This window comes from Lepidochelys kempii, chromosome 4, assembly GCF_965140285.1.
Source record: "Lepidochelys kempii isolate rLepKem1 chromosome 4, rLepKem1.hap1, whole genome shotgun sequence".
NCBI lineage: Eukaryota > Metazoa > Chordata > Testudines > Cheloniidae > Lepidochelys > Lepidochelys kempii.
The window spans coordinates 19,680,517-19,695,337 of record NC_136383.1 but is presented as its reverse complement, the minus strand read 5'-3'; the positions used below and the strand labels follow the sequence as shown (position 1 = coordinate 19,695,337).

The 14,821-nt window shown below is 44.2% G+C and overlaps 1 protein-coding gene across 1 annotated transcript in view; it reads right to left on the bottom strand.

The window, feature by feature from the left end:
- LOC140910225 (E3 ISG15--protein ligase HERC5) overlaps positions 1-13,568 on the bottom strand; it is a 46,477-nt gene extending 32,909 nt beyond the window's left edge. The window contains exons 1-9 of the mRNA XM_073340678.2: positions 12,994-13,568; positions 10,723-10,855; positions 9,207-9,283; positions 7,699-7,920; positions 6,701-6,792; positions 5,679-5,809; positions 4,578-4,735; positions 2,092-2,168; positions 965-1,065 (exon numbers count right to left, since the gene is read on the bottom strand). Coding sequence (XP_073196779.1) covers positions 965-1,065; positions 2,092-2,168; positions 4,578-4,735; positions 5,679-5,809; positions 6,701-6,792; positions 7,699-7,920; positions 9,207-9,283; positions 10,723-10,855; positions 12,994-13,246 — 1,244 coding nt within the window. The 5' untranslated portion in view covers positions 13,247-13,568. The remainder of the gene's footprint in view (positions 1-964; positions 1,066-2,091; positions 2,169-4,577; positions 4,736-5,678; positions 5,810-6,700; positions 6,793-7,698; positions 7,921-9,206; positions 9,284-10,722; positions 10,856-12,993) is intronic.
- Between the last annotated feature and the right edge of the window lie 1,253 nt (positions 13,569-14,821).

Below are 14,821 nucleotides of genomic sequence, written 5' to 3'. Positions count from 1 at the left end.
GCCAGGAGCTTTCCCTGAACAAGTGGTGGGCCACAGTTGAGAACCACTGCCTTAGATTGAAAATACTTGGAAAATCACTGAGCTCCAAATTAGCCATGTGGGGATAGACTTTCAAAAGAGCCAGTTTTTGAAGTACTCAGCATGTGTAATTGGGGCCAGATTTCCCGAAAGAAAGTCAGCTCCCTTTCAGGCACCTCAAAAAGGCGAGATTTTCAGAAGTGTTCAGCATTCCAATGTACCAAGTTATGAAAATCGGCCCACTTCTTTCTGTGCCTAAAAGAGAGCTGAGCATTTCTGAAAATTGGACACCAATTGTGAATGCTGAGTCTTTCTGAAAATTCCAGCCATGCTGCTCAATGGACTTTCATCGGGCTCTTTTGTTTTAAGGCCACCACTCTTTGGGGTTCAGTCTCCCCCTGGATGTGTGCTTTTTAACTCCCAATAACACTAGTGGCAATGATATATTTGCAATAAGAGGAGGACACGCTCCTAAAGCTGGCCGGTGTGTCTCAACCTCTGTACTTGTGAAATCATAGAATCATAGAAGATTAGGGTTGGAAGGGACCTCAGGAGGTCATCTAGTCCAACCCCCTGCTCAAAGCAGGACCAAGACCAACTAAATCATCTCAGCCAGGGCTTTCTCAAGCAGGACCTTAAAAACCTCTAAGGATGGAGATGTCCACTTCCATCTCTTCACAAGAAAATAGTGACCAAGGGCCAAACACGAGGGCCCTTACTTCACTAATGTGAGTTTTGCCTGAGCAAAGACGAAGTAAAGCACGCTGGACTGAGTCTCAAAACAGCAAACAAGCAAATATCCAATTCTGCATCTCTGCCATACTCCTTTTAATTGCACTCCCTGCAAGATTTTTTGAAAGGGAAGAACTGTACCAAGAAAATACAGTGTTTTGAAGGTTTAGAGTTTACAGTATTAATGGAAAAACCCACCAGGGATCTGACTTACTTCTTTATATTCTCCCTCTGTTTAGGATCCGAATTAGAAATCCATTTATCCACCTCTTTGTCTTCCACTATGGCAGTTCCGTTCAAAGTAATATATGGATTCTGTATAAAAGGGGCAAGAATGTTAATGAGGTTAGAAGCCCAGTATATGAGACTCTGGTTTGCGAGGATCACAGCCTTCTGTGGGCCAAACTGGGAGTGAACAAATGGGCTTCCAATCAGTAGACCAGGGGTGGGCAAACTACGGCCCGTGGGCCAGATCCGGCCCCTCAGGGCTTTGGATCCAGCCTGCAGCACGGCCACTGCTCCACTCCGGGAAGTGGCCAGCACCACGTCCCTGCAGCCCCTGCGGGAGTGGGGGCAGAGAGCTCCGCGCACTGCTCTTGCCTGTGGGTACCTCCCCCGAAGCTCCCATTGGCCAGGCATGGGGAACTGCGGCCAATGGGAGCTTCGGGGGAGGCACCCATAGGCAAGGGTAGCGTGCACAGTTCTATGCTCCCCCTCCTGCAGGGGCCGCAGGGACATAGCGCTGGCCGCTTCCCAGAGTGGTGCGGGGCTGGGGCCGGGGCAGGCAGGGAGCCTGCCCTGGCCCCGGTGCATGCCGCTTCCACCCCGGAGCCACTCCAGGTAAGAGGTGCCGGGCCAGAGCCCAAACCCCTCCTGCACCCCAACTCCCTGCATCCCAGCCCCCTGCCTACACCCCAGCGCCCTCCTGCACCCCAACCCCTTTCCCTGAGCCCCTTCCTGAACACCACACCCTCTCCCACACCCTGCACTCCCTCCTGCACCCCAACGCCCTGCTCCAGCCCTACACTCATGGCCCTGCAAGCAATTTCCCCACCCAGATGTGGCCCTTCGGCCAAAATGTTTTCCCACCCCTGCAGTAGACAATACCACAAGCATAAAATACAGAAATGATGTCATGAGAGAGAAAGAGATTTGCTTTTCTAACACAATTTGGTCTCAGTGAAGAGATGATGGGAGGTGTGGAGAGTGCTGTGATTTTGGAAGAAAAACCTATTATGGGGCTAGATGGCAAATCCAAATTCATATGTGGCTCAACAGCAGCAAAGCAGAAGCCTTGGCCAGGAACTACATTGTTAAAAACATGTCAGATACTTCACATACCTTTTTCTTCAAGCAAAGCACAATGCTTTGGTTTCCTCCTGCAATAATTTTAATCATCTTTTTGGAGGTACTGTTTCCTGTGAAGGGATAAAGAAGAAAAGGATGAGCCAAAGAACAATCCCTTATCTTTTGAAAGTTCAGTGCATGGACAAGGCATATAAAAACAAACCTTAAAAACCTCATCAAAAGCTCCCAGCCCCAGAAGTGATTCTATATAACATTTATTTATCATGATGAAGCAGTAAATGTATATCTATGATGGGATCAGCAAGCAGCATGGGGACACTGGAAGAGGGTGGCTGGCCAATCTAAAAGCAGCATGCAAGTTCCTGCATCTTCTGGTGGGCAGGAAGAAGCCTGCTGTGGAGAAGCCCCCGCTGAAGGGAGCTGTGTTTGTTTCTAGTTCATGGAAGGTCTTGGTTCCGGATCTGCAAAACGGAGACAGAGCTCCTTCCACAGATGAGTGGGATTCTAGTGGTTATCAAACCTAAAGAGACCCAAGGAAAGTCACAGTCTCCTAAATACAAAACCCAGAGGAACCCCATTTCTGAGAAGGGTAAAGGCTGTCCACTGCAGGTTAACCTGAGTCACCTTAAGGTTATAATAAGCCCATAAAGAGGGAGTCTGTTTCGGTAGTTGATTACTGTACAGTTTTTGTGGTGCTATCTAGCTAGTGTTCCTCGTTATTTTCCATATTTTCCTTTGTTACTCGTACTTACTTTGTTGTTAGAAAAGTGTGATATAATGGTTTCCAACTGTAACTTTGTAATATGGTACTTTTTTCATAAGGGAATATAAAAAAGGAAGAAGAAGCTAATTTTGATCTGCCCTCAATCTCACTGCATGTTTAACCAATATATGAGAGAGATCTGGATACATCCCAGATGCTCTGAGCAGCTACAAACCCAGGAGCATGGAGGACAACCCTGAAAAACTATTGTTATAGTCCTCTTCAGAACTGCCTAGTTATGGCCAGGGTCTGCTGTTGAGAAGACCATGCTGTCCTATTCATTAAAATTGAGTTTGGCACCAGAGTTGATGGCTCTTCACTAGCTTGGTTTCCACATCTCTAACGTTACTAGACTCAGTCAATGCCTCATGGACAAGACTAATTGAAGAGGTTTAAATCTGAGTTTCAGAATAAGGTGTGAAGTAATTTAAAATGACTTAATTTTTTTAAAAAAAATCCAACAAATGAGAATGCACAGCCCATCTAGCTGACCAGCAGTAGGTACAATGAAGTAAGTAGCTATTAAGCAACCCTTTAAGGCATGATGTTCTTTCTACAATTGCACTGGATCAGAGAAGAGGCAACTGAGACAATTAAATAGATTGAACAGCACAGCAGTAAGAGTAGCCTGCAGTACATTGCCTGAAGAGGAGAAAGGTACAGAGATACCAGAATCCACAGTTGACCCTTAACATCTATGCCATGGCTGCTCAGTAACACCCCCTGCTGGCTCCCTGTGGTGTAGCCAGCACTCCCTGCCACAGTTTCCTTCCCAAAGGTTGTCTCTGTGGCTTTCCAGACACCTGGCTGTGATGGAGATGTGACTTAACCATCTGGCCAAGTGACAAACAAACTTAACTTGTTCCCGGGTAGCAAAAGTTCAAACTAAAAACTCCCAAAGAAGCAAAAGGGCTTCTGCCCTTCAGGGCTGCCCTTCAGCAACGCCCTCCTGGCCCCATTCCCAGCCCCTTTCTGGGCTAACTTTGGAGAATATAGCTGCCTCTGGGATAGAGCACTCGGCCCCTAGGCTTGCTCCCCTGGAGTACCATTTCCCCCCAAACCTCAGTTCAGGGCCTTCCTCAGGAGCCAACTCCCTGTGGTTCCAACTCAGACTGATCTCACACAGCCCCTTTAAAAGGACCAGGTGTTCACAAATCTATCACTTGACCTCTCCTTAGTCCTGCCCCCTCAGGGTGGGAAGCAGCTAATTATGGTGGCACAGGTGTGTCTGGCCCCCATCTCCCTTTAGAGGGGACAGTTACCCTGTGACAGCTTATTTAGGGTGCAGGCTGAGAGGTAAAGAAGATACCAGGGCAACTGTTGCTTCAGGCTAAGAAACCCTGCAGGACTGTTTTCCCTCAGAGTCTTCTAGTACATTAGTCATCAGGGAAACCACTCATTTATTCAGGCTAGGGAGAAAGATGGTAAGTTTTGCCTTTGGAAGTGAGTGTGATTCTCATGAGTTTGCCCAATTTGAAGGCGAAGATAGCAGTTAGTGACTTTGTCCTGGCAGGAGGTTCCCCACACAGATATCTACTTAGTTCTTCTCAAGTGTTTGTAAGGTCAATTGTCTCAATTGCCTTCAGGCTGTCCAATGTTTAGGGACAAATCTTCTTGTTCCCAGCCCTCTTCACCCACGCTCTTGTCACGCCCCTCGTTAAACAAAATGTGTTTTTCATTTTAAAAAACAAACTCCTACCTAGTTTGGATCTAAAATAACAAAGTACAGCTCAAAAAGATCTACTGTGCAAATTACCTGGGTTGAGTTTTCCACCATTCACCCAATCTGAAGGTAATTCAACAGGCAGTGGTATCAACTGATTAGATGTGTCACCATTGCCCAGCTGTCCTTCTGCTCCACAACCAAATGAATAGACTTTTCCCAAGGAGGGGACATAGACAAGCGTGTGCCACCTGTTCAGAAAAGGAAAATGGACCACATAAGAGTGCCGTTGAGCTAGTTAGGATAATACAGATAGGCACATTTTCAGAGCAGTACATGGGGATGCTTCCCATTAAAGTTACTAAGAACCATGCTACAGAAGACCTCCAGTCAAATTTGTAGGGCGCTCCTTACAATAAGCATGCAGAACTGAAAGAACAAAGTATGCATCTTTAGTTAAAGGAGCACTGTTACACTGATTCCAGATAGCTCTTTATTTTCTAATTTTGAACCAGTGAGAATTACAAACAATAAAGTGTTCTGCGTTGATATTTTTCCATTTGGCAAGCATAAATATTTTCCGTGGTTTTAGATCTGATCCAAAGCCAACAGGAGTCAACAGGAGATTTTCTGTTGATATCAATGGACATTGTATCAGGCTGTTAATATAATAAATATATTATATTAATATAATATAATAGTTTATATATATATAGTTTATATATGTTCATAGTTTAATTTCAATATAATTTCATAGTTTCCATCATTCACAGTTATATTGTAAGGAACCACCATTTTCCCATGTTGTACAGGGATTGACTGGAAATTTTGGTAGATTTCGTCCCTGTTAGGTAACTTGATGGTCTTTTTCTGTTTGACACATGTATATATTCTTCATCACCTGGTGAGAGCAGCCAGGGATTATGGGTACAGTACAATTTTAAAATCTGCTCACTCCATTGGAGCGGGACTTTGTCCTCATGAAGCTCAATGCAGGGCAGGGTCTGTGTGTGGAAAAGTTAATAAATAAAATGTGTGTCTGGTCAATATTCTATCAGCTGTGAGCTGCTAAAATAAGGGGATCTGAAAAAAGTAATTTAGAGATTTTCTTTTCCATCCTCCAGTGCTTCCCAAAAGCTCCGCAAAGTAATCTCTTTGTCATTATAAAGCTTCAAAGGCATTGCCATTTCCTACCTTCCGCATGCTATCTGAGACACCCTTGCTCCAAAGAGCTCAGCCACAATACGAGGTATCAACTCATTCTGGGTGGAGTTGTGACCAAGCTGCCCATAATCTCCAGCTCCAAAGGTACACACCAGCCCATCCTTGGAGAAGGACAAACACTCATAAGGGTCATGTAATCTCAAAATAGCACACACTATTAAAAAATGGTAATTGCCAACTATGGGCCAGATCCCGCGAATGCTTACACAACTTCACTCACATGGATAGTCCTGTTGATTATCCATATAAGACATTAGAGAGACAAGGTGGGTGAGGTAATATCTTCTGTTGGACCAGCTTCTGCTGGCAAAAGAGACAAGCTTTTGAGCAGTTGGTCCAACAGAAGATGTTACCTCACCCACCTTGTCTCTCTAATATCCTGGGACCAACTATACTACATACATGTAAGAACATGCTATAGACCATAGATCAGGGAATGGGTGATGCAAATACAAATGGAATAATGCTAATGTAAGGCCTGATCCTGCATTACCTATACATGTGAGTAACTTTACTCCTGAGAATAGTCCTATTGCTTAAGGGCTTTATTCATGTGAGTAAACCTAGTAAATAAGTTGTTGTTGTTCTCAGTCAGTGAGGACACTATAAAAACCATCAAAAAGTAATAATGTTTGGTCTTCATTGACAGTTTAACTGCGTGTTGTTAACAGTGCCTTGAGACATCCAGTCCCCATGTACTTGGGTTCAAAGTTTCAGCTTCTGCCAGACACTACTGGAATGTCCCTTCGGTTCTTTGATAACCCACGGCTGAATGAGAACAACAACTCATTTAATGTTCTGCAGGAATTTAAGTAGACTATGGTCCTACAAAAAAACTCAAGTTAGCAAGTGCCAGGGGCCAGCTTCACATTCCCATAAATGTAAATATTGCCCATACAGGGAATCAACACTCTAGCAGTTAGTGTATCATCTTTGTTGGACTAAACTTCCCTTGCGCTCTGTGAAGTGAATGAATTCAAATTCAACCAAACCTGTGAGAGAACGGCAGTGTGCTCTCCACCACATGAGATATACACAGTCTTCTTATGTTCTAGGGCTCTAATGTATGAAGGGTAATATTTGTCTGAAAAGAAAAAACACAGTGTCGATTGACAACTTTGGTAAGTCTAAAGCAAATACAGGTCTAGAAAAATACTTATAGCCATCCTTGGAATGACTTCTTAAAAAAAAGCCTTTCCCCTGTATATAGAACTTGCTTACAAGGCTTATTCACCTTCCGTTACAATGCATAATGCTTCATAATACCTTGGCAAGTTTGTTTATTTGGTTGTTTTACATATTTATGTAGTTAGAGCTAGGAATAAAACTTGAGCCAATATTCAAACCTGAGGGCCTTAAATTAGGTTCTTAAATCCATATTTATGCACCTAGATAAGTAGCCTGATTTTCAAAGATGCTGAGCACCTGCAGTTCCCATTGACTTTTGTGGGATTTGTGGGTGTTCAGTACCTCTGGAAATCAGGCCATATATATTTAGCTATGAATTTATGATCCTAGTTTAAAAATCGACCAACATTTCCACATCTGGATATCTAATTTTCCCTCACCTTGTACATATAAAATCTATGGAACAGAAAATTGAAGGAGGGAGGTAAGTATAAGAACATGTACTTCCTTGCTGCAAACTACCGGCAGAGCATAATGCGATCAGGGAGAGAACTCAGAGGCCTGAGCATTTTATGAGCCCATGCTATCTGGGAGGGAGTGTAAAATGATTGATTAGTCCTCTGGAAGTAAAACACCAGACTCCCTTGTTCCAACTGGTTTTTCCATGGGCAGTAGCTGATCAGGGCAAACTAGTAAGTGGAACACCAATCTATCTGCATTTGCTGTTCCCAGAGACATTGTCAGATATCATTGCTCTGATGGTCGTTGACATCCTTAATAGTTTCTGTGTCTGTGTCAAGCTCCTCTGTTAGGAAAATATCCTCCCCACCTAATTTTTATGCTGCTCTGTGTCTTTCCTTACTTTCTGTGTCTCCAAGTCCCAGCTGCCCAAAATCGTTCTTCCCCCATGAGTAAACGGCTCCAGAGAGCGACAGGGCAAGGCTGTGAGTTCCTCCTGCAGCAATCTGAGCCAGTGGGATGCCTCTGAGTTCCTGCACCAGTTGTGGTTTGTGGGTAAAGTCAATCTGGTTCCCCACTCCAAGCTGACCGTGCGAGTTCTGTCCCCAGGTAAAAAGCTCACCACCTTAACACAAGAAAGAGAAAAAAAAACACATGACAGTTTCAAACATACAGGTTTCCACCTAATGGGCCCTCATACTTTCACACCAGGGACCCAAAGATTGAGCCTAACTTCTTTATATATGATTTGAGACCCAGTTAAGACTCAGTAATGGCAGAGACCCTGGATGCCTCAGCACTGGCTTTCAGAGGCCCATAGCGAGGTTAGCCTTGGGAGCAGCTGGAGGAGGTGGTCCCAAACCCAGCCTTCTCTACCTTTGCTCCATAGTGTTTTATCAGTGCATGATTACATTACATCATCACATTATCAAATGATGTCATCACATGCTGATAAAGGTGTCAGGCTGTAAAAAAGCAGTGTTGCCAAAATGGGGACAATAAATCAGTTCAGGACTCGCTGGATCTGGTTCTGATTTGTGAAAATCAAGAGAGTGCCCTAAAGTTGTGATGGGTCGTAACCCTCCCTGCCAATCCGCAATTCATAGACCTTTCATCCATAGATCTCAAAGCATTTTATCGCCCCCATTTTATATATGTGGAAAGAGAGAGAGTAAAGTTCAGTAACTTGTCCAAGGGCACACAGTGACTCACTGGCAGAGTCAGGAATAAACCAAGGATCTCCTTACTCCTAGCCCTATGCTTAGTCTACTTAATGTAGCTGCCCTCTGCTATCTACTAAGGATCCAATCCTGTAATCCCTGCTCTGGAATAGCTTCATCAAAGACATAATGAGTAGCTTTCTTAAACAATTTTAATGGAAAAGTGGCACTTCTATACATTCAGTATTTTAAAAAGTGAAAAACCTGAATGAATAATTTTGACATTTATAGAAATAAATAAATGATTCACACAATTTTAATATGAAGAATGAATTATGGCTCAGAGTAGGAGCTTTTTTTTTATTTCCAGGAACAAGTGACAGAAAGAAATGTGATAGGAAGCAGTATGACAATAGCCCCATTCTCTTTTATCTAATGTTAAATTAACACATTCTGTCATTTGGAGAAAACGAGTATGCGCATTCAGAGAAGAGCGCGATTTGAGATATACAGGTTAACAAATTCATGTAAATATAGTGAGAGTTATATCTGTCCTAGGTATTTACATGGTCCCATAACCACTGGACCACTCTTCCTTTCCGGCCCTTGTGAAAAGAGTTTCCTATCCAGTATTTACCTTTTCATAATAATGCCATTAACTAATTGTGATACTTAAAATTTTAGCTCTTGAGGAGAGGGTTGCAATACTCCGATTTAATAATTTAGAGAAAACTCTAAACAAGGAGAATACCTTTAGACAGTGCCATGGAATGATGGTCCCCACATGCGATTTGGACAATGTATTTGTCTCTTAATTCTTTCAGCAGTCTGGAAAAAAAAACAAAACAACACATGAAGTGCTGTGAATCTAACATAAATTATTCTAATCTTAATCCAAGAAGAGCCTGCTTGAGAATCTATTTTTATCCTGTTCTACCACCTTCAGCACACTTAAATGTTGTATAGTCTTGATTCTAACCTTCTGCCCAGGTGTAGCTTTGCACATTCAGCTGAGCTGATCTTGATTGAGACCAGCGTAAACTAGAGTAGGATCAGGCCTTATATTTACATATTGTTTAAAGTCTGACTGGGGCAAGGTTACAGAACACAACATCACAAAGGTGATGGCAGTGTACTTATGCGCTTCCTGTAGGTCAGTGGGGGAGTCAATTTATACAGTGCAGTCAGATGCTCCATGGTCACTTTGGGCCCCACCCTCACCACACTGAGGAGTACCTCTACTCCACAAGTAGTCCCACTGAGACCAGCGGGGCTCATGGAATAAGGTACTGCTTGATGCTAAGGGAATCTGGTGCTCAGATAGTCCATTTAGTCCGGTGCTATTAACAATCCTCAATTGTCTATTTGTTGCTGAGTTAAAAACAAACAAACAAAGTAGGCTCCAAACCTGACTCTGCTCCATTCCCCTCCTTTACAATGGGAGCACCTCTCAGTCCATTGCTGTAGGATGCATTTTTCTGTCATCGTTAGGAGAAACAGGCAGGCAATCACATGCTGCTTGTAAGTACTGCTATCCTCAGACACGTTCAATGCACGACAAGCCTTGTTCCAGCACAGTTGGTCTTTCAGGGCATTGACCATGCTTTCTGTATACACAAAGCTACGCCCTAACTTACCTTTTAGACCCATCTTTTCTTTGGTTGAAAAAAAAAACAAACCAACTCTTTCTTCCCTACGCAAAGGGGAAACATCTCTCCAAAATACCCCCCTATTTCAGTCTCTGCCACTGTGCACCATTGGCCTACTACAACCATTCCCTACTTCCCTTCCCAGTGGCTGGGGCAACAGTGATGGATGCGTTCCTTCTCTTGCCCTGTTATTATTTCAGGACCTCCCTCATCTTTCCTCCTCTGACGACCATTTCATCCTTCTTATCTCTCTCCCTGCTCTCTCTAGCTGGCTGTCAGTTACACTTGGCCCCACATTTCCTGCCCTGACTGATGCTAAGCTGTCCCCTCTCCTCTCAATCAATCATTTACCCTTATTTTGGGCCACTTCAGCCCAGATCTTTCTCCGCTTAAGTTCATTATTTGACCCACAGCTCTGGACCAACTTCCCCCCTTTTTTGGTCACTCTCTGAACTTGTTTCAGAGTAGCAGCCCTGTTTGTCTGTATTCGCAAAAAGAAAAGGAGTACTTGTTGCACCTTAGAGACTAACAAATTTATTTGAGCATAAGCTTTCGTGAGCTACAGCTTGGTCTCACTCTCTAACCACCATCATCATCATCCACTGAGACATTTCCCACCTTATCTTTGACTTATCAGCTGTGGCTGAAATGCTCCGCTCAAAAAGTTTTCCTTCTGAGGTGAGAATGAGCATATATGCTGCTCCACAGTCCAAGGAATGCCCCCTCATGTTCGGTCCTAAAGTCACGTATTCTGCAGAGTAAATCAAGACAGAAACCCACAATCATTTTGAGACATTGAACATATTAAAAGCTACTCAGCAACTTCACTCTCTGTTAACGCATCACAGAATGAGTTTCTGCTCCTCAGCACAAAGCTTTGCACATATGCATGTACTGGTATGTGGCCTCTCTCAGGCACACAATTCTCTCCTAGGTGGCCTGCAGAGCACCCAGATGACCTGGATATAGTAGCATCGCCGTAACAAGGACGAGGCGAGTGAGGCACTTGCCTCGGGCGCGCAAAGCTGAGGGGCACAGAAAACTCCCCGGCAGGCCAGTCACCGCCGCCGTCTTCAGCGGCATTTTGGCGGCGAGGGTCCTTCGAATCGGGCCCCACACTTCGTAATGCCGCCGACATGGACGCAGTCTTATATTCTTGCCTCGGGCGCAAGAATAGCTAGTTACGGCTCTGGTGTGGGCCACAGGTTTCAGGAATGGTCAAACCTTACTCCTCCCCCCTCCACGTGGTGGTGTTTGTACACCCACTGTCCGAGCCTCCACAACTTCCCATAGAGAAAGAAACACTTGCAGAGCTCAGTTCTGTGGCTTATGGAACCCACGCAGGACCACTTCGCTTCCAGTCTCCCAAATGCAGTGGAATGTGGCTTGACTAATAATAAATTATGATCGGATTTTCAGAGGTGCTGAGCACCCAGATCTCCTTCAGCAAGAGCTGTGAGTGCTCAGTTCTTCTGAAAGTCAGCCCAGCGGATTATTACAAATGAAGGAGAGTTTTAAACCACTCTAAGTTGCTTGCCACTATTTTTTCTGGCTGTTTGTCTTTATTGCACATCCCTGGGTCTAGACAATGGAAAACAAACTAGTCAGTTTCACTGTTGTATTTTGTCTGTCTGGATCTCATGCCTGCTGGGGTTCACCGTCCTGGAGGGAAAGGGTTACATCCATAAATTAAAACCTGTATTAGTGCAACAGCAAAAGAAATCATCAAAGCATTTCTGGTCAGCTTAGATTTTGTAACTCTTCTTCTTCTTCAACAGTATCAAAAAGGGAGGCAAAAATTAGCCACCGTCCCTTTAAATTAGATTTTTCTACCCTATAGGTCCCCTTCTCACAGACTCTATTCCATTACCAAAGTAGAAGTGTCCCACTAAAGCCCTTGAACTTCATTCTTATTAGACTTGGACTCCTGCACACAGGAGTTTGTGTTTGTTTGTTCTTTTCCTTCCAAAGAAATCTGCTCAGAAGGGTGAAAAGGGGAATATGATTACGCTGGGACCTAACCAAGTCAATAGTTTTTATCTAAAATTGGGCTTTAGTGCAGAAGCTTTAACATTCACAGTATATAACAGAATCTCAGATACCAGTAAGTGCGCATCAGATCTTTACACCATTTTACTAATCTGTGCCTTCATTTGCCTTATCACGTAGACGTTACTATGCCATAAGTTATGGTCCTCTCATTCAAATTTATCTTAAACTAAATCAACATGAAACCAGTGATTAGGGCTTACATTTACATGCCCAAGGCACTCAGATCACTGAAAAGTCAAGGAGAGTCAAGTATCTATAATAACAACAAAATTCCCATTTTTTGGCCTCCTGCACTTCACCCAACATTGCCTGGCAGCTGCAGGCAGCCTGACAAGCCCCTGAGTAATGTTCCGCACAGCCTCTGGAATGGAAACCGAAACTGGTCCTTGGCACCACAGAGAAAGGAAACTGCTCTAGTGAGAAGAGAAGAGAAGGGAAGAAATAAGAGTGGCAGCAGGGACCTGGGAATTGGACTTCTGAACAGCAAGAGTAGGCAAATCACAAACCACTTGGAGTTTCCTGTGAAAAATCAACCTAAGTCCTAAATTACCTTGGTCTCCTGTGATAAGTTTAATGTAAAGAGAAAGAATATAAACATATTAATGCACTGTAAAATCAATGTATTACAGAATCACAGCAGGGGCACCTTCCATTTCTATCACACATTTAACTCTAAAGGGGTTAGATCTGGGTACAGGACAACAAAAAAGAAAATGTCTTATATTGGTCCAGATTCTAAGCTGCTGGAAAGCAGCGCAGCTCCCTGACATCTCTGGAGCTATGGCAGTTTACACCAGATCAAAACCTGGTCCTTGAGTTTGAAAAACAAATACTCACCCGGTTTTCTGTGTTCACCCTCTTTGTCAAAAATGAGAATGCTCCCATTTCTCTCCACGACAGCTAGGGAGCTCTCTTTGCAGTTTATCTGGCTGATTTCTTGGGGGTGCTTCTTGAAGAAGTTGGGGTGGCAGTTTGATTTTGGGACCAACAACAACGCTGAGGATGTTGCTCCTGCTGGTTGAGGAGGTGGTGACAATAAACTCATTTGGCTGCTGGTTTGTTGCCTGCCTGTCGGGCTGTCCCTTGGCATTTTGTTAGATATGCTCTTATTCTCCAGCTGTATTCAGCACGCCAGAGAAAGCCAGCCAAGACACGCTGTACTGTGCAAACAGCTCCGGATGTAGCCAAAAAAACAGCTGATAAACACAAAATCCACTGGGATCCACGTTGGAAAGGATACGCCTGTCTCTCAGCTTTTGCTTGTGGCAGTAACTGGAGAGAGGCAAGGGTTTTTACTCTTTAAAGAGTTGCCAAAGGAAAACAGAACCAGGCAGCCTGCGGATTGTTTAGCCCATAAAAGTTCCCTGCATGACCGAAGCTCTTGGCCGATGCCACCGTGAGCGCGATCGCGAGTGGGGAGAAGGGCAGAGGCTACAGGTTTAAATCCCCACGAATGGCTCCGCCCCTCTGCCTGCGGTGAGAGGGAGAGACTCAGGGGAGGTGTGGCCTTTGCAGGAAATCGAAAGTCGGCTCCCTCCCCAAGCCCGCTCCCTCGCGCAGGGAGGAGGGGCGCTTGAGCTTGCACGTCCCCGACAAAGGCAGCAAGGTGTCAGGCAATTAAAAGAGAAAAATGTCGAGCCACCTCCATTGCCTTGCAGGAAACCCTTGAGGCAGAGTTTCTTTAGCCGGGTGACTGAGCGGATGCAATTCACGGTCTCCAGCAGAGACAACAAATCTAGGGCGGCAACGACTCAGTGACCGGCGTTGTGTCAGACAACGCAGCCCTTTCGGAGCACCCTGGGGAGGAGGGGTTTGGGGGCCAAAAACAGAGAACGGGGTGCTCTCATATCTCGTGCCAGATATTATCGCACCTGGCAGAGGAACTGGAGATGTTTAGCTCCTCCCAGATTTCTTTTACCCCCGGTACATCCCATAAAGTTGTAGTAGAGGAGTCAGTATTTGTATTTTCTTTTAACCAGTTGGTAATGGAGGTTTAATCATGGAAAGAAATGTAGGGTCTCGAAGCAGATGTGTGTTTAACTTCCATCTCGAGGGTCCTGTAGCACTATAACCAAGAGCTAGGTGAAAGGAAAATTGGCGGGTGATCAGAGATGATAATATTACTGATTTACACCTTTACAAGATAGCACCTGAGGGATCAGAGAAAAAATCTAATCTGGAATAGGAGGCATGAACCATAGAGAAATGTGTATTTATGCTTTGTAGGATGCTTCAATCTCCAAACATCCATTTGTCCACTATCCTTCAGCAGGGGTAATGGATAGTTTGCAAAGGCCTGAGATTTTTGCTTAGAGATTTGTCTACAATATCAACCAAGACATCATTCCAATCTGCTCCTGGTACCACTCGGACATCAGTTCTGTTGGAAATAATGTCTGTTTTTTCTGCAATAAAGGGTGCATTCTCACCCCTAGGATTACATACACTCCCCCAAATTAATCTTTTAGCATTGAAAATGCCTTCAATTATTATGTATCTGCCTTCTGGAGCCACTCATGACAGAAAGAAAAGGAGTACTTGTGGCACCTTAGAGACTAACCAATTTATTTGAGCATAAGCTTTTCGTGAGCTACAGCTCACTTCATCGGATTCATGACAGAATACATTGAAAAATGAGGTTCTTGTGGATTAATATCACTACTTT